The sequence below is a fragment of the Cinclus cinclus genome, chromosome 18 (genome assembly GCF_963662255.1).
Source record: "Cinclus cinclus chromosome 18, bCinCin1.1, whole genome shotgun sequence".
NCBI classification, from domain to species: Eukaryota; Metazoa; Chordata; class Aves; order Passeriformes; family Cinclidae; genus Cinclus; species Cinclus cinclus.
Window position 1 is genome coordinate 5,077,384 of NC_085063.1, and position 22,730 is coordinate 5,100,113.

A 22,730-nucleotide genomic window follows, 5' to 3' on the forward strand; every position below is an offset into this window, starting at 1 on the left:
AATACTGTGAGACAAGATAAGAGCAGCTGGGGGAAATCTCAATGTTCCTGCCTTGCCGTGACAGGGAGCAGCAGCAAAGCAGCGGCTGCCTCTGGAATCACCCACGTTTTGTGAAGCTGCTGCTACAGTCATTGAGTAAATCAGGTGTTTAGTGAGTTATTATCCACTGTGGTTACATGTGATGGCTAAAACCTCTCTCACTGTGCTCCTGAAGTCTGTAACACACTCAAACTGCCCACTGGGAAAGGTGGAGGTGAAGGAGCATCTTCCCAGCTGGCTCCTGACTGCAGACTGGGCTGGTTTTTCTCTTGGGATAAGTCCAACTGGGCAGCTTTTATCCAGCTGTTTTTCTTGTGAGAGAGCAGTGTCATCTGTGAGGGGAGATGCTGTACCCTGCGTGGCATGGACACGTGGGAGCTGGCCAAGGAGAGTGGCCAAGTAGGACTGGTCAGTGGGTCAACACAGCCTGGCCCCTGTCCATCCCTGCTGGGAATTTGCTCCACCAGAAGCAAATTTCTCCTTATTTTCAGCAAGACTGTAGGAAAAGAAGGGATTTTTCAGCCAGGGAGCTGGGAAACCTTGTCATTCAAATCTAGTCCACTCTCTGAAGAAACTCCTTGATTTAAATACACTGCATGGGGAAGGAGGGATCAGATGGTTGCAAAGCATTTTAAAACTGCTGACAGTGTAAGGACCTCCTTATGAGAGCTTCTGTTCATTTCACAGTCCTTTGAAGGACCTCCTTTTAATGCTTTATAGAATTTAACTGCAGAATAGAAACTCAAGGGAAGGTTTGTGCATCTTGCTGAGGTGCTCTGGGGCTCAGGTCTGTCCAAATTCCCATCTGACTGGGGCTGTCCTGGCTGGTGCTGGAGTGGAGGAGGAGATGGCTTTGCTTTGCCTCTTGTCTTGTTCCCAGGGTGACTGCAGTTCCCAGCTGCTGTGATTTGCCTGTGTGTGCTGAGCTTTCATCTCTGCTTGTATGGGTGCATTATTTGTTAGACTCTCTGGTGCAGTATATTCTTCTTCTTAATGTCTTTGGTGCTGCTGTGCATCACAGGCACAAAATACCTCAAACCAATCTGGTTTGTTGGCTCTGTGTGGAGGAAGAGCCCTCCTGAGGAGCTGGAGGACTGGAGAGCAAAGGCTCCAGCAGCAAAGAGTTTAATGCTGTCTGTCCCAAAAACTCTCTGGTTGGTGTCACCTGGTTGTGCCTTGGTCCTTTGGGCCCACACAGGTGTTCTGTCCCCAGAGCAGGCAGTTTGCTCCATGGGGGATGTGTGTGCTGGGGAATGGTCCCTTGCTCCAGTGCTGCTGGTGCTGGAAGAGGCAGCACCAGCTGGTCCTTTGTGTGTCCTTCAACCCAGAAGATTTGTGGAGAGCTTGGTCACCAAAACAAGTCCATCCCTGAGTTGCAGGTGGCACAGATGATAAAAGGGCTCTTTTTAACTCACTTTTGCTGGTGGTCCTCTTCCTCCCAGCCATGCTGGATGGAGGAGAGGTAACAGTCCTGTTGGGATGTGGAGCCAAGCCAGGATTACAGCTGTGGGAGGTGGCAGCACTAGGGCAGAAGATGTGTGCAGCCTTCACGTGCTCACTTCTCAAAGGGGAACAGCTAGAATTTGGTTCAGGGTTTGTAGGTCAGGTTTCCATTATACAACTGTACTGGTTGCAGCTGCTCATGTGAGATCCAGCCCTCGTTGGATGCTCATGGTGGGGTGGGCTCCTTTCCCTGGGAATGATTCTTTGTGATCAGATGAACAGGAAGAAACAGGATTTCTCTGTTGTATCACTGGGTGCTGATGGAGGGTTGGAGTGGCATTGCCTCAGCCTGTGAAATGTGAGAAACATAGCAAAAGCATTTTTTTACAAACAACTGACTGGAAAAAAAAAAAAAAAAAATAATAATAATAATAATAATAATCTTTAAGTCTGTGTTTTTCCCAGACAAAGGTGAACCAAAAACAGCTGGGGAGGGATCTTGTGCTTTATCTAGCAGATCTAGCAATGAAGGTCAGATCTCCTACATCTTCCGAAACAGACACAGGTACTCTTGGCACAGGTCACACTGAGCATGTGGGGGTCTCTGCCCATGCCTTCAGGACAGGACTTCTTGTGTGAGGAAGGTTATATCCTTGATTTAGTGAGGGAGAATACAACCCTCCCACTTCATTTCACAGGAGATTAAATGGTCCATGATGTCTCCAGGATCCAGAACACTTTGTACTGCTATCCTCATGAGGATCTGTAAGGGCCCTGTCACCTTGGGTAGCCAGCCCTACTCCTGCTAGTGAGGGGCTTGCTCTCAAAAAGGTGTTTAGGAGGATGCTCCGGGTCTCTTCTGCTGGGTGTTGCTCTGGAGAAAAACAGCAGAAGCTGCCAGAGTTGCTCAGTTATACTCCGTGCTGGAGATGCTGAATTTTGGGGTTAGGAGCAGAAGGAACCAGGGGAGTGCTGGGTCCAGCCCCAGGGATGGCACAGGGCTGCACATCTGCCTGTTTCCATGCCAGCTCCTGGTCCCCTTTGCTGTCACTGGGATCCTCCTCTGCAGCCTGTAATTAGTGCTGTCACAGAGCAGTGTAAGCAGCCACTTCAGCATTAATTACTTTAATGAACTTACCAAGGTGGGTTGAGCTACTGAAGCATTTTGTTGCTCCTGTAAATGTTCAAGTCAAAATATTAAACTGTGGAATTGATGGGGGATGATGCAAAGCTGGAGCCTGGCTTTCCTCTTGTCTTAAAGCTCAATAATTGGGGTTGTTTCAGTTAATTTGATAATGTAGTCTGTTCTCCTCAAGCAGCATGGCAGGAGAGAGCAGGGAGGCTCTCTCCCCCTTTACTCCTCGTTGTAAGAGGTGCAGTGAGTACAGAGCAGTCTGCCATTCGAGCCCTGAAGATGGATGTCACCATTCCTGCAGTGTGACAGCTCAAAGGTGGTCCATGGCACTCAGGCTCTTGTAGTGTTAAATATGTAATGAAAAACTCCTGATAAGAGGGATCTGCTGGTGAGGGAACAAACAGGATGGGATAAAATGGCTCATTAACAACACTGGGTTTGCTACAGAAATAAGCAGAGTTTTCACTGCTGCTGGGAGGAGAATGGTCCTGCTGTTGCTAGTGGCAAAACGTAATGGGGAATTTTAATGGCTGTTAATTATTTTGCAAACTGCCATTTTATTGGGAATTGTGATAAACTTCGGCAAACTGAAGCTGTTCTCCACTGGTGCAGAAAGGAAAACTAGAACTCCTCTGAGCTGCCTCTTGCTGCAGAGGCTGGGGGAGGCATTTCACTTGCAATTCTGATGTGGACACTTCTTCATCTTTCATCCCAGGATGAGAATCCTCTCGCAGGGATGAAGGGAGAGAAGTCAACAGATGGTTGGACTTGATGATCTTAAAAGTATTTTCCAACCTTAGCGATTCTATGTTTCTAAGTGGGATATATTGTACTCTCTCTATGCCCTGCTGTTGCCTGTAACTCCTTGTTCCCAGTCTCAAGGAGCTGTGGCTGCAATGTTCAGAGATGCTGCTCTGATAAATGGAGGGCTTCAAACCTATGTAAGAGCTGCAGGAATGATGATTTTTTTAACATGGTGGTTTGAACTATGTATTTTGTTAATATTTATTACAATAATATATTCATATAGCACGTAATACGTATAATCTCAGCGTGTAAACACAAAGCAATGAATTAAAAATAAATAAGTGTGTGCATAGAGACTGAAGTGCTCGTTTCACATCAGTGACCTGGCCTGAAGCACTAAGGCAAAGCACTTTCTGGAGGAGACTTTCAGTTCTTTTTATATTAAGTAAAAGGTTGTCAGGCTGCCCCAAAGGCTGGTAAGAGTCCTGAGCTCAGAGCTCCAGCCTGAGCTGCTGTAGATTTGGACCCCAGACCTCTCCTCCTCCAGGGAGCATCCTTGTCGCCCTGCCAGGAAATTGAGAGCTTTTCTCTCCCTGCCCATCACTAATCTGAAGGGGTTTGCTGAGTTCAGGCTGTATTGTGCAAATGAAAGATTGAAGCTGATGGAGATAGCTTTTGAAAAAGAGGTGAAAAAAGAAAGTGCTGCCATACCCCAAGCTCAGTTCCTTTCTGTTCTGCATCTAAGTGCTGGAATCCCAGCAGTGCTGGCAGCAAAAGCTGTCCTGAGTTCACATGAGGCTGCATTTTGGTGTCTGTGCACAGGGCAGGGATGGGTGAAGACAGCCAGTTGAGTTTTTTGTTGCCTTTCTAAGGTCTAAATGACCTGTCAGGCTCTGGAGCTGCCTCCCCGCAGTCACAGTGCTGTATTACATCAGCCTGCCTGGGAACACTCATCTTCTACTTCTAGAAGTGGTGGCAAGCAGAAATCACAGGGAGCTTGTGGCAGAAGTTGTTTGAGAGAGTTTTCAACTTTGTGTGATGGAACAGATGAGGTAATTATTAAAACAAGGTGATCTGTGTGCACAGTACTCTCAGCTTATAAACCAAGCCGGGTATGACTCTGTGCCTGCTTGTTTTAACCAAATTTGAAGGCCTTTTTGCAGGATCTGTCTCATTTATTGTAAGCACCACTGTAGCTGTGAAAAAACCTGCATTTCTGCTAAGCTCAGGTGCTAACTTTTGGTTCAGGTCTCACATGTATGAGCTGGTTTCCATGCAGTGCTGTATACCTCTGGTGATGATAAAGTTCACAGATAAAGTTGACTTCTCTGGCAAGAGTTTGTTGGTAATTGAGGGATGCTGGGCTTTGGGGATCACTTTGGGATTGGAAGTGGGAAGTGTTTGACCTGGAGAGCAAATTTGAATGCACTGCTTTATTAATACAAATAATAAACTCTGTGATTTGTCTATGTGACAGGTGCTGAAATGAAGGTTGAAAGAGTGGTGGTTGGAAAGTCTGAGGGAATAGTGAGGTTTGATCAGCCCTTAAAAATTGCAAACTTCTGGGACTTGGGCATGTGAGAGTCGGAATAAAAAATTGCTCTTAGCACTGAGGCTTCCACTGCTTTGTCCAATTGCTCTTGGCTGAACGTCAGAAAGGATGGGGGAGAGTAGACTTTTCTTGTGCTTAAAGGGCAGAGCTGGGACCTGGGCTCAAGGGCAGTGTCACAGCTGTGCCATGGACTGTCACTGTGACCTTGGCAAAGAAAGGTCCCTGAGTCTCCAGAGCCTTAGTCTAACTTGGGCTGAGATGTCACAGCTGTGAAATGAGGCAAAAACTGATTGTAAAATCCCAGGAGATAGCCTGGAGCTCACTCCACTAACAGCAGCTGCACTTTGGGAGATCTCTGGATGGAAGGTGCTGCTGAAATTCAGCTCTCTGAAATGTGTAGAAATTCCTGCTGAATAAATGCAGGTTGCAAAAGGGTTGCTAAAGATTGCCAGTGCTTCTCTGGTAAAGTTTAGGTTTCTGCTAAACTTGCATGAAAGTTTTTTCTGTGATTTTTTTTTTTTTAATGAAACCATATTCTCTCTTTATCTGATATTAAAAAAGGAGGTGGGAGGGTGATTTTCTGCTTTATAGACATTTCCCTTCCTACACTGCATAGCAGCATGGCATTTCCAGTTAGTGCTGAGGAGCAGAGGGTGAGGTTTTAGCAGATTACTCTTTAACTGCTGGCATGTCCCTTGTGCTCTCCCAGGTGGGTGATGGTGTGAGACACATCTGGGCTGGCAGCAGTGGCACTGTCACACAGAGCTGGGCTGCACACCGTGCTCTGCCCTTGCAGGTGTTCACACCATGGCCTTCTGGCACCTGGGAATGCAGCCATCCATGGGAGCACGCCTAAGGGCATGACATGGAGCTCTGAAAGATCTCCATCCCCAGTGTACTCATCCTAAACCAAAAAGAGACAAGTTTGGAGGTGGGGGAAAAAAAAAGGCAATAAGCAGAGTTGATTGAGGTCAGAGTGGAGAAGGCACTGAAACAGCCAGAGCAAATGGAGAGAACACAGCAGGGCTCTCTGAAGACCAGGGTGTGGTTAGAGAGGACACAAGAACAAAAGTCTCTCAAGTGAGGCAGAGGAGCAGAGCCCAGTCTGCCACGAGCTCCTGGGATGTGGTCAGCAGACTGTCACTGCAGGGAAACATGCAGTGTGAACTCAGGGCAGCTTGAAAAGCAGATCTGTATTTCGCCACCCTCCACCACAACTTCTCTTTTGTTACTCTAAGTAGAAAGTTTCCTGTTTAATAGCTGAAACTCTTAAAAACATTCATGTGGTTCAGGTCACCATACAGCTGCTTAGCTGGGGCCATAGGATGCCTGAAACACGAGCTGGGGCAGAGGCTGTTGGCTCTGGAACCTAAAAGCACTTTCAAATGGCAATAGGAACTATTTCCTGCTACACAGTGCACATCAGAGTATCCTCTTGCAAATCCTGACAGTCTGGCTCTGTGTGGAGGTTGGAGGGGCCCTTTGCAATTCTGCTCCTCTGATCACCTGTTAGGTTATTGTGTTCATGTAACTGGGGAGGCTCTTGAGACAGCTGCAGAAGTTTCTCTCCTCACACCATTGCTCCATTTTATCTAAGCACATCTCTGGCTGTCATTTCTATTAAAGCAAATAATTTTTTATGATGCATTTCCTTTTTGGTACCCTGCAAGACTTAATATCTAATAAGCTTAGTACAAGACAGGTGCTGAGTACTCCATGTCCTAGTAGATGGATTTTGGTCCAACACATCAAAAGTTATTTCTGAACACAAGCAAGATCCTCTGTGCTGCTCAGATAAAAGGCACATGTGTTGATTTTGTGTTGTCTGAATGGATTTGCATGTGTTGTCATGATTTCCAGTGAGTGCTTTTTGTGGGAAGAAAGTTGGAAGTAGCCAGAGGAGTAGGAAAACAGGAGGTCCTGGTTGAGTTACTGACTCTGTAGGTGCCCTTTGTCTTGCTCTGCCTGAAACTCAAAGAAAAATGAAATGTGTTGCTCACCTGCTTGGGCCCACCAAACCCAAAAATTCAGGTGTGTACTCAGAAGATGGGAGATGTGCTGCTGGAGCTGCTGCTGGAGAATGTGGCTGTCCATCATCCCTTGCTTTGTGTTGTTCCCTGCTCAGGCCACTGACTTGTGTGGCTTCCACCACAGTGGGACCATTCCCTTTGTGAGCTTTCACACCCTAAAAGCCAGCACTGCTCTGCTGGTGCCAAGCTCCTGAGTCATCCTTGGGAAAACTTGGCCTTGGATTACTTGGTCCATGCCTCCCAAAGTCTGAGTTAATATACATATACATATATATATATATATATATATATATACATATATATATATATATTTAGTACTCTTTAAATCAGGACTGCTCAAATAACTACTCTGAAATGCCTCCTAAAGGGAGAAGAGGCTCTGTGGCAGCCCAGGTGTTTCTGTCACAGTGATATTGGGGAATCTGCTTTCCTGGCTCCCTGCCCACAGCAACCCTGCTGAAGGCAGCTGAGCCCGAAGGTTATATAAAACACTCATCCCTTTCAAATCCCATCATCTGTTTAAAAACCATCCCAAAATGATTTATTTATTCTTCCAATACCAGGTGACAAATGGAAAACCAGGGAACTAACCTCTGACTTTAATTTTGCTTTATGCATCTAACATTTTCAGTGTGGACCAATTTCACTGTTAGTCTGACACAAGAAGAGGATCAGGATACTTTTGAACATGACTCTACATCCCTGGAAAGGTGTGTCACATGGCAGCATCCTCTAATTTTCATTTTCCCAGTTGAAATAAATTTGGCTTTGTTTCTGCTACGCCCTTCAAGCACTGTGGCTGCAGATGGGTAACTTGCCCATTTCCTTTTCCCAGTAATCCCAGGTGGATGGCAGCCATTAAAGAAAGATGCTTTATCATCCCTAGCACTAAGTGGATTATCAGAGCTTGAAGTCCTGCATGCAGAACAAGAAAAATGTGGGATGCAGAAGGGTGTGGGGGCCAGGCTGTGGCCCATCCATCCAAGAAGCAGCTGTGGGAGGTTGTCCCTTTGCAGCACTGCTCTTGTTGCTGTGGTGCTGCAGTGACGGATAAAGCAAAAATGGATTGAAATATGCACAAATGGGGAAAAAGAATTGGACTCTGTGCATTAAATAAATGTACGACTTGTTGACTTGCTGTCAGAATGAAACTTGTATAAGTCAGGTCCCCAGGGGAGGAGCAGGAGGAGCCTGCTGTGAAAAAACAGGCTCCTCAGGGCTGAGGAGGGCTGTGCCCTCTTAAGTAAGAAGCATCAAAGTCAGAAATAGATTTTCCTTGAGAGGAGCAGCACCTGGACTGAGTGTGGCTGAGTGCAGTGTCCCTGCCCTGTGAACGTGGCACAGAGCAGGTGGGGCTCTGCTGGCCTCTCTCCAGATCTCACAGGTTTTGTGGGTATATTAGAAGCAATGTGTGTGCCTGGCTATAAACTGGGTGGGAAGTGTTTAACAGGCTTTGAACCTTCCTGAGAAAGCTCAGTGATCAAGCAGGATGGGATGTCTCTGTCACTGGCTCAGCAGGCAAACTGGGCCATATTTATTTTTAGGTGTATGATGTGTTCGAAGCTGTCTGAGCGTGGCATTTCACTTTCTGTGGGGTTTTTCTGTCCTTCAAAAAGTTATAGGGAGCTGTGGAGTTTATCAATGGACCAGCATGGGCTATCAGCTGTACATTGCAGGGAGTGGAGGATAAGGCTGAGTGAGCTCATCCTGTTATTGCTCAGAGTTTAGATATGCTGTTAAATGTGAATTTAACATTGTATGCGGGGCTAGGAAGCTGGCAGAGCGCTCACAGCTTCAGTGCTGTTTTCCTGGCATTGTTTCTTCTGTGTAATAAATATCCCTGAAAAACCACAGCAGTAAACATGCAGCTTTGAGGTAGCTGAGCCCATCCATAGTCCCATGTCTGGCAGGCTGGGATCAGCCTCTGCAGACATTTGCCAGCACCCCTGTGTGTATGTCACTACAAATAATGCTGGAAGGAGCTTCTTCTGCTACACTGGGTCTCTGACTAAAGCTGCATTTGTGTGGAAGGGACTTGGAGCAACGTGTAAAAATGTTTTATTAACCCAAGTGAAGCTTCATTTTACGCAGTGAAATAAATAATCTGTGAACATACAGAAATTATTGTACTGTCATAGAGACCCCCACCTTTTAAAGGTGGCCTGGAAGTTCGTGGTTCACCAAAAGGTGAACTTGAAGAATTTGGATGATTTCAAAGAGAAATTGTTGAGTAGAAAAGATTGAGACACTCCTGGACTTTAAAACAGTAGTGGCCTGTGCATGTATGTAAACTTGGAGCACGCAGGTAAGCCTGCTTGCCAGTAGAGACCGTTTGCCATTATATATTTCTGGGAGGAATCAGGACCTCCTATCAGGAAGGTGTCTGTTGGGTTTATTTTTTAATCCCTCCATGGTATCCATATCAGTTCCAGTTGGCTTTTTCTCTTATGAGTTATTAATGCTTGAGGTATGCAAGTGCTTGGTATAGATGGGAGTGTAACAGTATCCAGGATTTTATGGTGTAGCTTATTGACTTGGTGGAAACTGCACTAACAAAGGCTTTTTTTTTCTTCATCTGGTTTAGGAACTTTTCTGGAAAAGCTGCTTCTAGTGTAAACTCAGTGGGAAGTAACACCAATAAAAAATTATAGCACTGTAACATCTCTTTAAGCAGGAGAGTTGATTGCCCCATGTTGAATTGTCCTTAGGGCCTCTGCAGTGTTGCTTTTGCCTTTCCCCTGCTTTTTAGTTTTTGAGGAGAATAAGTGAGGCTGGGAGGAAAAGGAGCTCCTGAGAAGTGGTTTGCTATGTTTGGGGAGGAGAATCTTTCTGAAGCTGGCCTGGGACATCTGATGGAGGGCGGCCTAAAACCGGGACTGTATTTTCACAGCTGTTGTGGGAGCTTTTTCTATTTAAAACAGCACAGATGTGAATGATAAAATATAAATTGAAGATTAATGTACACCATCTTGGTGTGTGAGAGGTTCAATTATAGACAGAGCAAGGAGAATAATGGAAAATACATTTGAGTGATCGCTCAGTTAATATAATTTGCAATGAATTATTCACAACAATTTGTTCACCCAGCTCTTATTGTGATCATTTTCATTCCTTCATTTGCTATGCATTTGGAACTGCTTCCCACAACTTGTGCTCAACACGTAATAAAGAATCTCCACGCACCCAGCCCCTGCTCCCCACCTGCCTGCGCCTACGTGCAGAGCACAGATTTGACAGAGCTCAGCATTTTTGGCACTGAGCTCTCTAAGAAGTTAATCGTGGTGTTAGTGTCCGGCCCGATGCTGCTGAACACACTGATGTGACCCCAGAGAGCTCCTTCTGCTGGGCTCAGGGGCTTGCAGAGGGCTCATTCCTGCTCTGTTCCACCAGCGTATGGGGGGATTGTCCTTCCACGGGTGGAGGCTGAGGCTTGAGCCGACAGAAGGTGATCAGCTGGTGCTGGGTGATTAATCTGTGTCCTTGGGAGCTGAAGGGTTTGCTTCCTACCTGTGCAGCATCAGTCATGCCTGGAGGAGGGGGAGAAGGTGTTGGGCTCTGCAGAGAAGCGTGTGACACCGGCAGGGCTTGAAGAGAGGAGCGTTTTGCACGTTCAGGTCCCTGTAACTTGCACTGTGTGTGAAGCAGCAGAGCAGGTCGGTGGCACTGCCACGGGGGAGGGTCCAGCTTTCAGCACTGAAGCATCACAGATGTGCCCCCCTTTCCCTATTCTTAGGGCCCTGGGTAACCCACAAATGCATATTTTCTCCTGATATTTATCAGAAGGGAGGACTTGTTCTTCCTGGCTGTTCCATGTCCTCCCTCCATGTGCCTCTGCAGCTCACAGGGAGAGGGGGTGATGAAGCTGCTCTTTGCCACCCCATGCCCTGCTCCTGGGCTGGTGGCAGGAAGGGATTGGGCTGTGTTCTGCTGTGAATTTGGGCTGGAATGAGGGCTCCTTGCTGCCTGACCCTGTGCTCGCCATGCCCTCAAATACAATCTTCAGCTTAGGACTGGATAGAAAGCAGTCTGATCTCTTCTTCATGCCTTGTTTGCCTGGACTTAGTGGTACCACATCCACACCTAGCTTCATTATCTGACTTTTCTGAGCCCTTTTCTGGTGTCTTGCAGCTGTCAGTCTTCAGAGTGTTGGGATATACTGGGAAATAAGGTGAGCTTGTCCTGAGGGCAGAGGGGAGCCAAAGGGAGGTACACCGGGAACACGAGAGCTGCTGCAGGGGTTAATGAAGAATTCAAAGCTTCTTTAGGGTAAGATTAAAAACTTCTCTGAATCTAACCCTTCAGGGCCTCTTACAAACTCTGTCAAGCTGTGATCACAGTGCCTTTGACACAAAACCCTGTAACAAGCTGGGATTTATGCTGCCGCTTCTTCCCATGGAGAGACAGCACTTACAAGGTTAGTTTGCCAGCATCTACTTGTCCAAATATCCATAATCAGGCAAAACATGATTATGGAGCTGTGTGTCATTAGTACACAATGGCACTTAACTGACTGAGATTGAATTAAAACCCTAATGGCAGAGCATCCAACGTAAATAAGAGACAAGCAGACCCACTGCTGAACGACTCGTCTATCACTCAGCTTGGATTAGGAGAGCAAGAGCTCAGGGCTGGCCAGAAACAGTAGAAGCAGAGTCATTACACTGGATATACTGGCTGAGGTTCAGTGCTCTTATTACTGTTAAGCATGCAAGTGTTGGGGCTGTGGGTCCAGTGTAGGCGTGGGCTTCCTGCACTGGCCCTCGAGCTGGAAAAAAAAAACCAGAGGCTTTGGATTCAGTGTGGTGCTGGATGAGCTTTGTCTTTGCTGTATTCTGCTTTTTTTTGCAGCAGTTTCATCGAGCAGGTGTCAATGCCTTGAAATTACTTCCAGCAAAAGTAAATCCAAGCATTCATTTTGAGTTGGGTGAAACAACTCTGTGATGTGAAGTGTTTTATTTCACTTTTGTCTGGTTTTGCCTTCCTTTGTGATAACGTCAGAGCAATTGCTTCCAATCAAAATTTCACTTTGCTTTCAATTTGCCTTTCTTGCAAGTGTGTTTTCCAGATCTTTTAAACAAAGCCTCATAAATCATCGCTGATGTCATGGTGGGTGTGTTTTCCATGTTCTGTTTTGCGTGCCAGAAGAGCTCTGTCCCCAGGGACAGCCCTGCAGATGGTTTTCCCTGTGGATGTGCTGGGGAAAGAGCTCCCTCTGACAGCAGGACAGGGATCAGAGGCTGCAGGATGTTTTGGAGTGAGCAGCCCTGCAGTGTTTTTGGTTGCCAGCTCTGAGGATGGTTATTATTGCCCTTTTAGCTCTGTCAGTGTTCCTTATTGTGGAGCTCTGGTTTCACTCAGTGCTTGCATGCCTGCCATCAAATAAGATGTGACGTGAATATCTGTTGCTGCTCTGGCCCTGGGGAGATGATTATGAACCTCTGGCTTGTGCTTGTGCTGTCAGTGACATTTGAGGTAGGAAAAGCATTAGGTAGTGAAATCTCTAGAGAAAAAACAGGGAATGAGCAAGAGAACAACAGAAAATGGGCATGATCACCAAGGTCTGTCAGCAGTGTTGAATTTGAAGAGTTTCTGGTGTTGCTATTAATTTATGCCCTCTGCCAACCTTGTTGCTATTGTCCTGTGCAAGTTTTTCACCTAGAGGCTAGTGACTTTTCATGTGTTCCAGAAATTTGCATTTTAATGGAATAAATTTTACCCTTTCCCCCAAAGCAGTGATTAAAAACTAAAGCCTCTGGGAAGCTTTCTCCAAACACCCAGCAGCTCAGTGAAGTGTCCAAAGCAACCCTGGTGTATTGAGATGTGGCAGGGCCCTGAATATATTTGTTTTCCCATCATGGATAGATTATTTCTTGAGGCAAGGCCTCCTCCCTCTCATGCTGGCAAGGATCTCTCTCATGGTTGTAATTTGGGACCCCAAAATCCCCTTTGGGCTCTCCGGGGCCACAGAGTGCAGGGGTTGCACTCAGGCATTGCGAAGCACACGGCAAAAATGTAGTCTGAGCACAAGTGAATGAAAAATGTGAGTGTATTTACAGTCTCCTTTGGAAGGAGGCTGGGGGAGAATTGTGTGCTGGTGCTCTCTGCTGGATAAACCCAGGAAAGCTCTGCTGTCCCTGCGGTGACAAGCCAGCTCTGCCCGCACTGATGGTGTGCATTGCCTTCCTTGCCTTGAGCTGTGCAGGGCTGGCTGAGAGCACGGGGTGTGCCAGGGTGGCTGCTCTGACTCTCTGTCCTTGCCTTGCAGTGTGTTACTTGCTGAAGAGCAACATCAGCCCGGACCTGTGCAATGAGGATGGATTAACTGCGCTGCATCAGGTGAGGCGTGGCAGGAGCTCACACCTCCCTTTGTCTTTGCTGCTGCTGAGCCGACCTGTGCGGGTTCAACAGGGACACCTCTTAGACTGCATTTGTTTTTTTCTCAGTTAAAGCAGTGAAACTTCACCATATTGTGCTGGCGATCCGATTTCTTGGGGAGCAAACTGGGATCAGATCCTTTTCTTGCTGTATCACAGACTTTATTTGATGATAATAAGAGCTCAGGAGTCAGGGATGGATTTCACATGTGAACAGCATTTTCCCCACCATTTTTTGTTGGACTGGGCTCTAATTTCTTATAGCAGATTAATTCAAATTTAGAGACCTTGGTAATCCATGAGTTTTGAAAGTGATATAAATAAATGATGCACAAGGTGCTAGAAGAATCTGCTGCTGCTTGTTGTAGGCTCAGGGACTTCTAAAGTCTGTTTGAGATGGCAGTAGCTGATCACCAGTGAAATACAGACTTGCTATAGTGGTGTGCTGGTCTGTGGCCTTCCTTGGAGCCTCTGTGCTGTTTCCATAAGGGTTTTTCTATTCTTTCTCAGGCACATGGGACTGGCCGTGCCTGGCAGCTGCCGCCTCCACTGCCTCAAACAACAGTGGCGTGGTTGTCACACGAGCACTCAGGGTTTTCTGGCCATAACTCACTGCTGTGAATGCTCCCATTGACTTAGGATTTTGGATCCTTTTGCCTGCTCTCTTCAAAGCTGGGTGAATGTTTATTTAAAAATGCAGACTGGCTCCTGGAAGAACAAAAGGCCCGCCCCCCCGACACCATCACCTCTCCAAAGAGATGTTATCCTTCACTCAGAGAAGCACTGACAGCCTCCTGGCTTTCCCAGCCAGAGTCTAAAGCCTGGGGAATCCCACCTTGCCCACTGAGAGGTTGTAAAGGTGCATTTGGGAGTTTCGATGGGAGCTTTGTGCCCACTGGAATTAATTGAATCCCTGAGCACAGAGAAGCCCCTCAGTGGGCACATTAGCATTCCTTCCAGTCAATGTGACTTCCTTCCGCCTCTGTGATAACTTAGCTGTGTGACAGGCATGACTTTAACCCCACTTCCATGTGCAAATAGTGAACAAAATAGAAATACCTGAAAGCTCCTTGTCACTCAGCTGCTGAAATGCTTGTTGTGTGGTGGAATTCAGCCCCATGAACAGCCCGTACTTGTGTGCTGAGCTGTGTCAGTCTGCAGCAATGCACAGACCACACACAGGCCTCTTGCACAAGAATCAATCTTATTTTAGTGTCTTTATCCCATGCACATTCATGTCTGGAGGTGAACAAGAGGTGGATCAAAGAGCAAATTTCACCTTCACCCAAGGAGAGAGGTAGAGGCCCTTCTGGGGCCTCTGTATAGCCCTTCTGCTGGGCTATACACTAAATGCAAGAAGGAAGCTGGTTTTTTTCAGGAAGTGAAAAGTGCTCTGCAAGGTACCTCATAATTCTGGGAGTTCAATTTGTGCCTCTCCAGATAACTGTGGTAGGTAGTGTCAGCTCCTGAGAAGACTTTTGCTCATCACATGCCAGTGTGTGGGATTTTCCCTAAGAAAAGGGAATGTCAGCTTGTCAGCTCATCCCTTGGTATGTGGTTATACTGGTTACTTTGAATTTCTGCTATGTCTGCTCTTGAATATGGAAGACCCAGTGGAATAGAAGCTGTGGGTGTGTTTGCTGTTATTCCCTGCTGGTTCTGCCCCCACACTAGAAGGCTCTGGAAATGACCAGTGACCCTTCGGTCTGTCCCATGTAGGTGTTCTGCCTTTTTGACCTGCTGGTGCTCAATTTGCAGTTTAATTCTGCTGGAGATACTCCTTGCCAAGCAGTGCAGGATAAAGTAGGTCTCTGTAACTTTTTCTCCCCCCTGCCCCTGCTTTTCTTGGGCAGGGGTCAGTACAAGGTGTGTAAGCACTGGCCCCTCAGGCAGTCAGCTCTGCTGATTTAATTTTTGCTTACAGGAACCTTCTTCAGCCAACATAAAAAGACCGAGAGAGCAGCTCAGACTTTTTCCACAGGGTTTATTCCTCCCATGAAGGGGGTCTGACAGCAATCTGAATATATGGGGTACTACATGTACTTTTACATGGTTTGGGGGGGGATCAAAAGTAAACCAATAGAGTTCAAAGTTAAGACACATAGCCAGCTACATTATGTTTCTTTGTGTAGGACAGCCAATTATAAAGAATCAAATCTAACTAATAATATCTAAAAAGATAAGAGAGGGTCTGCATTTTTCTAACATGAGTAATTTCTGAGTATGTGGTTTATCTTATCTCAGAGAGAATACCAAGGGGGCCTCACAGAGGTACCTGCAGAAGGATTCGTCTCCTCTACAGGTCTCCATGTCCAGGTGTCCTTTATTATTTTACAGCTGAGCAGGTATGAACTCTCATTTTCCCAAAGTTAAAAAAAACCCAATCTGTCTGCATTTCTTCCTCCCCAGTGCTGCATAGACAACTATGAGGACATAGTCAAGCTCCTCCTCAACCATGGGGCCAACGTCAACGCCAAGGACAACGAGCTGTGGACTCCTCTGCATGCAGCAGCCACGTGTGGTCACATCAACCTGGTGAAGATCCTCATCCAGCAGTAGGTGGCTTTTTTGTGTCTGTCCTTTATGTGGGTCTGATTCTACCCACAGCTTCTGTGGGTGGAAACTGGGACTGCTTAGTACCTTGGGAGATTGCAGCAGTGGTGATTATTCCCTGCTTAATTTTCCCTGCTCATGGGGGTTCTTCCTGCTTGGGGGAGAGGGGGTGAAGGAGGAAGAGCAGAAAGACTGAGGAGACAATAAAACCCTAGATGACTAGGCTTGGTTTCATGAAGCTTCTGAAGACCGGGCCAAAATTTGCCCCTTTTTGCCTGTATTCTGGTGTGTCTGTGGAACTGTGGTTGCTGGGGGGGTAGGAACAGGAGCAGCCAGCAGGATCTACCCTCAAGCTTTTAACCACCACTTCAGATCTTCCAGCCCCAGTCAAGCAGACACTAGTGCAGGAGGACAGCAGTGTGTTTGTGTAACCCAGACACCTGGGTGAACTTCGTGACCTGTCTCGCTGGGTCTTAATTAGTGATCAGTAAACTTCCTGCAGTGTTTGATCCCCAGTGGTGACACAGGGTGCTTGACCAAGTCCTTCAAGCTCCAGTCTTTCTAGACTTGCCAGCAAGGAGGAGGAAGCCAGGTGTGTTTTGAGCTGTTTCATGAGCACTGTGGTGGATCCTGCCTGGAGCAGATGGTTGTGCCTGTGTATGGAGCCCTCTCCTCCCTTTCCCAGAGTGTTGGTGCTTTGGGAGTGTTAACCTGCTGCCTTGCACAGCCATGCCTGCTGCTTCTTCCTCAGCGAGGGAGACTTCTCCCTGTGGTGCTGTCATCTGGGAGATGACCACGGAAAATTCGGCTTTTCTTTGACTGTATAATGAAGGCGAGAAGAGGGTGTAGTCAAGCACCCCTTGGAGGATGTTCCCACTTGGGTTAGGAAGTTTTTGGATGAGGGTTATAAAAATGGAGTGGATGTGGAACACAGGGTATTACTGACTCAGGAAGGAGGTGTAGTGTGTTGCCTTTCATTCAGTTCTGGAATTAATCTTCTCCATTCATAGATCCACAGCTTTGCTTCAAATTTTTATGTCGTACGTCCCTTGGTGGCATTTGGGCAACTATCAAATCCCAGTTAGTTTTTCCTAAGCATTTATCCCAGTGTTTGGCACTGTCTGCTGTAGGCTGTCTGAGGTCCTTCCCGGTGTAACTCAGTTTTCCCCTTGCAGTGGAGCAGACCTGTTGGCAGTCAATGCAGATGGCAACATGCCATATGACCTCTGTGAAGATGAGCCGACCCTGGATGTCATTGAGACTTGCATGGCCTATCAAGGTAAGGAAGTTGAGTTTATGTAAAGTACAGAAATGGGTCAATGTGGTACTAAAAATTAGCCTGTTTCTCAGCTCTTGATTTACCTCTGGAGGAGAGCAGAGAGCAGCTCCTGGCATTCTCCTGGAATTATGTTCCTGCCATAATTTCTTGGGACCTGACTCTGGTTATTCTGATTCCTAAAGATCATGAGGGTAAAGGATGCGGGGTCATATCAGCCAGGATCATAAGTCTTATTTTACTCAACCAGAGGAGAGTTTTACTCAACCTTTTCCAACTGTCCTCTTTCTAACTGGAATTTCAACAGGGATTACCCAGGAAAGGATCAATGAGATGCGAGCTGCTCCGGAGCAGGTCATGATCTGTGACATTCATGACATACTTGCAACTGGACAAGACCTGAACAGGACTGATGCCCAAGGTGCTACTCTGGTGAGTGAAACTGCAGTGGCTTCAGTTTTGCTTTCCTTCAGCCCAGAGGTTATGAAACCTGCCCCGGAGCAGGAGTTACACAAAATCAGCAGGTGCAGAGAGGAGAAGTCCCACAGAACATAACACATCTGCTGACCTGCAGGGAATTGGCCTGGAACACCTTCCAGTAACCTCTTGCTTCTCATGGACTGACTGGACTCCTGAGAGAGCCAGAGAGCCCTCCAGAGAGCCCTCTGGTTTTCATGGGAGCAGGATCCAGTGCTGAGAGCCCTGGAGATTTCCTGCCTCCTTTCTGCTTTTTGTGGGATCTGGCTCACACAGTCAGTGGCCACTGACACTGAGTGGCACCTGCCCCTGGGCAGAGGCAGGCACCCAGGACAAGTGTGCAGCACAAAGCAAGCTGGCATCTGATTTGTCTGGACAGAGACTGAGAAGGCTGAACAATCCCAGCTCCTTTTACCCCACAGATGTGTCTCCTAAATTGTGTCTTACAGCAGTCCCAGCTTAGGGAAAGTTCAGTAATGAGGTCGTATGTGCTGGGCATTTCATAATATCATGGTCATTTAATGCTTGAGTCCAGACATAACTAATATACAGGCACTTGGTTTGGTTCATGTGTTTGAGGACCAGGCCAGGGCAGTGCATTTCAGTTTCTTAGTCTAAATGCCACCTTTAGCATATACCAGAAATGTAAGGGGAGGGCAGGCTCCCTCAAAGGTAAGCTTGAATGATTGAAGTTTTTATTGCATCTTATTTTTTAACACATTTTTCCTTTTAACAAGGATTATATACGTACATTTAAGCAGGCCTCTTGGCTCCCAATTTTGTGCCACCCCCAATTGATTCCTTATTAATTCATGTGGCCTCTAGAAAGTGGTATATAATTTATGTAGAAATTAAGTGAGTTGCCAGAAAGCATCAGAATTTATTTCCAGATGAAGTAGTAACTCCATATGATGGCATCCTCATGAAATTTTTTTGAAAAGAAGCTTTGATTCTCCCTTTTAGCAGAACTAAAGTAGGAGGAGATGTGCATGGAGTTAATCTCTCCAGAGCAGTGCACTGATCAGTGTTTTGCTCAGAGATGCAGCAGCAGACTGCAGTTATGAAAATCTTCAGAGACATGAAGATAGGGGACTAAAACAAGTCATTACTGATTGTCTCCAAAGTGGTGGCTGTAGCTGGAAACCAATATCTGAAAAGGCATACTCCCTTAAGTTGATGGGGTTTAAAATGTTTTTGACTTTCAAATGGTGAAAATAATTATAGTGTGATTGGAAGTGCAATTGCATGGAGAGAGTCCTGACTAAAGCAGGCTGTAAATCTGATTCAAAAAAAATCACATCCACAGCATTTTAGTGGGGAAGAGGATATGTTGTTCTGGCATGAGGAATGCAGAACTTACAGTGGATGATGTTCTGCATTGCAGGCTCGTGTTTTGATGGTGCTTTCCCTACAGACTGGGAAGCACTTAAAAGTCCCTGATTTAAAATGTGACTACATTATTTTTCTCATCCATATATCGAAGTTATTCTAAGAACTGTTAAGGAATTTCCTCTCCAAACAGAACTATATGCAGGCAATATTGAGCTTTAGGAGCAGGAATGACCTGCTCTTGACCTGGTGCCATCTGCCCAGTGTGAAATGTGCTGCCTGTCCAGCTCTGGGCTCAAACCTTTTCCAAGGAAATCCTCTGAAACTTGGTGTATAAAACCATTTGTGGTCCTTTCAGGTGGCTCATGCTCTGTTCCTTATCTCCTAGCTGCATATAGCTGCAGCCAATGGTTATCTGCATGCAGCTGAAGTGCTTCTTGACCAGGGGGCAAGCCTGGATGTTAAGGACTGGGATGGCTGGGAACCTCTGCATGCTGCTGCTTTCTGGGGACAGGTAAGGATTTCACTCTAAGTGTCATGTGTGAGGGTGGCATTCCTTTCTGCCTGGACAAACTGTGGAGTACTCTGCAAATGGAATGAATCTGTCTTGGGGCTGGGCTCTCTGCACAGCATCAGAGGAGATCCCATGGGCCCCAAAAAGAACGGGTTGCTGAGAAATTTCAGGTCGAGCATGCCTGTGCAGGTGGATGGTGGGAACAGTGTTTAACATCACACACATACCAGAGTTATTTGAGGTGGTGCCATTGCCTCTCATCTTATTCCAACCTTTCAGCTTTAGGGAGGAAAGCCTAAATTGCCTCAAATACCTCGATCAACTTGGCTTTCTTTACATTCTTTAGATGCAGATGGCTGAATTGCTTGTGTCCCATGGGGCTAGTTTGAGTGCCAGGACATCTTTGGATGAGATGCCAATAGGTGAGTTTATGAAGCTTAAAGAAAGAAATAGCTGGAGTCTTCATGTGGTGCTTTCAGAAGCATTAACATAATTTTTAGGTATCTTTTAGGAACCAAAGTTGAAATTTCTTAAACTGGGACTGAAGTTTTGAAGCACCTACTTTACTACAGCAAATACTTCTTCTTGCTCGTAGAAAGAAGGAAGAAGGCATTTCCCAAGCACTAAGTCTTCCTGCTGTGTGTTTCCTGTGTTATCCCTTGTGCTTGGGGACCCCCCCCTGCTGTTGTGTGCAGCCCTAAGACCTGGGTGTCTAACTAGGAAGGCACAATTAGTAACATGGTGTTAATGAGAACTGTCTGACAAAGGGCTTGGTCTGTGTGTGCCATAGATCTGTGTGAAGAGGAGGAATTCAAAGTACTGCTTCTGGAGCTGAAACACAAACACGATGTGATCATGAAGTCTCAGATGAGGCATAAATCCTCGCTGAGCCGCAGGACCTCCAGCACGGGCAGCCGGGGGTGAGTTGTGCTGTTCCCTGCAGGTCACCTGGGGCACTGGCCTGGCCACCCAGGTGTGGTTGCTCTAGAGCACCCTGAGGTTGGTGATAACAACCCATCTGTCCTTTCTGAATGAACTCGTGAAAGGCAGTGGCTCACTTTGGTGCTGAAAGCAGAGCTCCTTTGAAGAGTGGCTTGTTCACTAGGAGGAGATGCTAATCCCTGGGGGGGAAATGCTTTTGTGCTGGTGTGGTTTAAGAACTGCCCTGAGCACAGGACCAAATGGTGAGAATTTACCCTGTTAAACTACTGAAATTGGTGTTGGAAAATCAGTGCTTCAAGTGGAGTAACTTGAGCTTTCCAGTAGTATGTCAGGTGGCCAAGATGCAGTGCTGAGGCATGGTTTGCAGAGGTCTTCATAAGATGTTTACTAGACACCAAAGCAGTCCCGCACACCACGAAGCTCCCTAAACAGCTCATGGGCCATTTCCCTCTACATTTACTCCACTGGTTGCAGAATAGGTCCATAAGGTGACCTGCATGAGCTCTAACACAGATTTGCAGTGCCAGTTTCGAAATCCTTAAATTCCTCCCACCTTCAGTATCCACACCAGTGCCTTCGCTTTGCGTGGGTGTCAGGAAGCTGAATCCACGTTCCATTCCAGAGGGAGAGGCTGTGAAGTGTGAGGAGGAGGTGAGAAGAGCTGCAGGCTACAAGGAAATGTCATGTCCTGCTCAGAGCTTTGATGGCCCTTGTCCCTGTCCCACAGGAAGGTGGTGAGGAGGGCCAGCCTTTCAGACCGGACAAACCTCTACAGGAAGGAGTGTGAGAAGGAGGCCATGGTGTGGCAGCAGCTGGGGGCAGCAGAAGAAGGGAGAAACTCGGGTCTCATTGGAGAACTTGGGGAGACTCGGTCTGACCAGGAGAATACAGACCCTGTAAGTAATCTCTTCTCTTTCATGGGAGTCATTGAGGAGGGCTGCTGGTGTGGGCTCAGTAGTAGTGGGTGGAAGGAGGCTGAAAAATTTGTAGACCTCACCCACAAGGTGTAAGCAAAAGACCAAATTCTCATTTGGTATGAACCGGGAGGTCCCACTCAAGTGGAAAGCCTGTTTTGGACTTGGCGCTGCATATAAAGTTTTGAGATAAAAATGAAACAGGATGCTCCAAAAATATAGTGTGTGCCTTTCATTCTAAAGCTCATAAACTGGTAAGCACAAAAGAATTGTAAACTTGCTTTGCAGTTACTTTAAATTATTGTCATGTTATATAGATAAGCATATTATTTTTTGTGTTGGGGGTTCCTTCCAAGTTAAGGTTTGGGAAACAGTTTCTTATTATGGCTTGCAGCTTTAGTGGGGGAATTCAGTGTTTGTGCTGCAGCACCTGTCTGGTAGAAAGGCTGAGTGTGAGCAGACTTAGGAGGTGGTGACAGGGATGAACCCTGCTATGGGGAATGGGAGAAAATGCTCTTTCATGTCTTGTTACAGAATTCAGTGCTGGAGAACTCCTCCCTCCTCCCGGAGCTAGCGAACAAAAGCACCCAGTGTGACACTGAGATCCCTCTCCAGAACGGACTGATGGCATCTGCCAGCCCTTACCAGTACAGCTTTTCCAATGGGGACGTTTGGAGCATGCACGCTGACCCCGACAGTAACCCCGGGCACGTGCTGCCCTACAGCAGCCCCGGGCTGCCCGAGGCCCCGCAGTTCTGGGGCACCTACAAGGAGCACAACCACCAAACGCTGTCAGAACTGAAGCGGCAGCGAGCTGCAGCCAAACTCCTCCAGCACCCCTTCCTCAGCACCCACTTCAGCACTGGCATGGCAGGAGTTGCTGAGAATGTGGGCGAGGCCAAGTCGCACTTGATCGAATCCAGGACTTCTCCCTACAGCTCCAATGGGACCTCAGTGTATTACACAGTGTCCAGTGGTGATCCACCCCTCTTGAAATTCAAAGCTCCCATGGAGGAAATGGAAGAGAAGGTGCACGGGTGCTGCAGGATTTCCTAGTCTGGTCTGTGTCTCACCCCAGAGGAAATGAGATGTGGGTGGGCTGTTGGATCTATCGCAGTGACCAGGTTGTTTTCATTCCAAAGGGAGAATGTGGTTGTGGACATCCTGACTGTGGCAGCCTTGTTCATCTCAAATTGTACTTTACTCTGCCCATTACTTCCACTGCAGCTGGATGAGTAATGCAAGTGGAGCAAGGCTCTTAGGAGAGGAAGGGATGCACATCAACATGATGTCAAAAAGAATCTCTTTAGTCTTGCTCCCTGGTGAAGAAGGTATGGTGTGCTGCCTCCCCATCCTTGGGAAGTCATGAGATGCCTTGGAACAAAGAAAGGATCTGAATTCAAAT

General features: G+C 46.9%; 1 protein-coding gene across 2 annotated transcripts in view; it reads left to right on the forward strand.

Moving 5' to 3' along the window:
• The window catches only part of PPP1R16B (protein phosphatase 1 regulatory subunit 16B), a 35,916-nt gene extending 13,535 nt beyond the window's left edge, over positions 1 to 22,381 (forward strand). The window contains exons 2-10 of one of the 2 annotated variants that reach the window (XM_062505171.1): positions 13,212 to 13,282; positions 15,730 to 15,875; positions 17,049 to 17,152; positions 17,457 to 17,581; positions 19,344 to 19,469; positions 19,816 to 19,891; positions 20,260 to 20,389; positions 21,139 to 21,307; positions 21,860 to 22,381. In XM_062505171.1, the coding sequence (XP_062361155.1) occupies positions 13,212 to 13,282; positions 15,730 to 15,875; positions 17,049 to 17,152; positions 17,457 to 17,581; positions 19,344 to 19,469; positions 19,816 to 19,891; positions 20,260 to 20,389; positions 21,139 to 21,307; positions 21,860 to 22,381 (1,469 nt within the window). The remainder of the gene's footprint in view (positions 1 to 13,211; positions 13,283 to 15,729; positions 15,876 to 17,048; positions 17,153 to 17,456; positions 17,582 to 19,343; positions 19,470 to 19,815; positions 19,892 to 20,259; positions 20,390 to 21,138; positions 21,308 to 21,859) is intronic. The other variant, XM_062505172.1, reaches the window with a different exon arrangement.
• Positions 22,382 to 22,730: the final 349 nt, after the last annotated feature.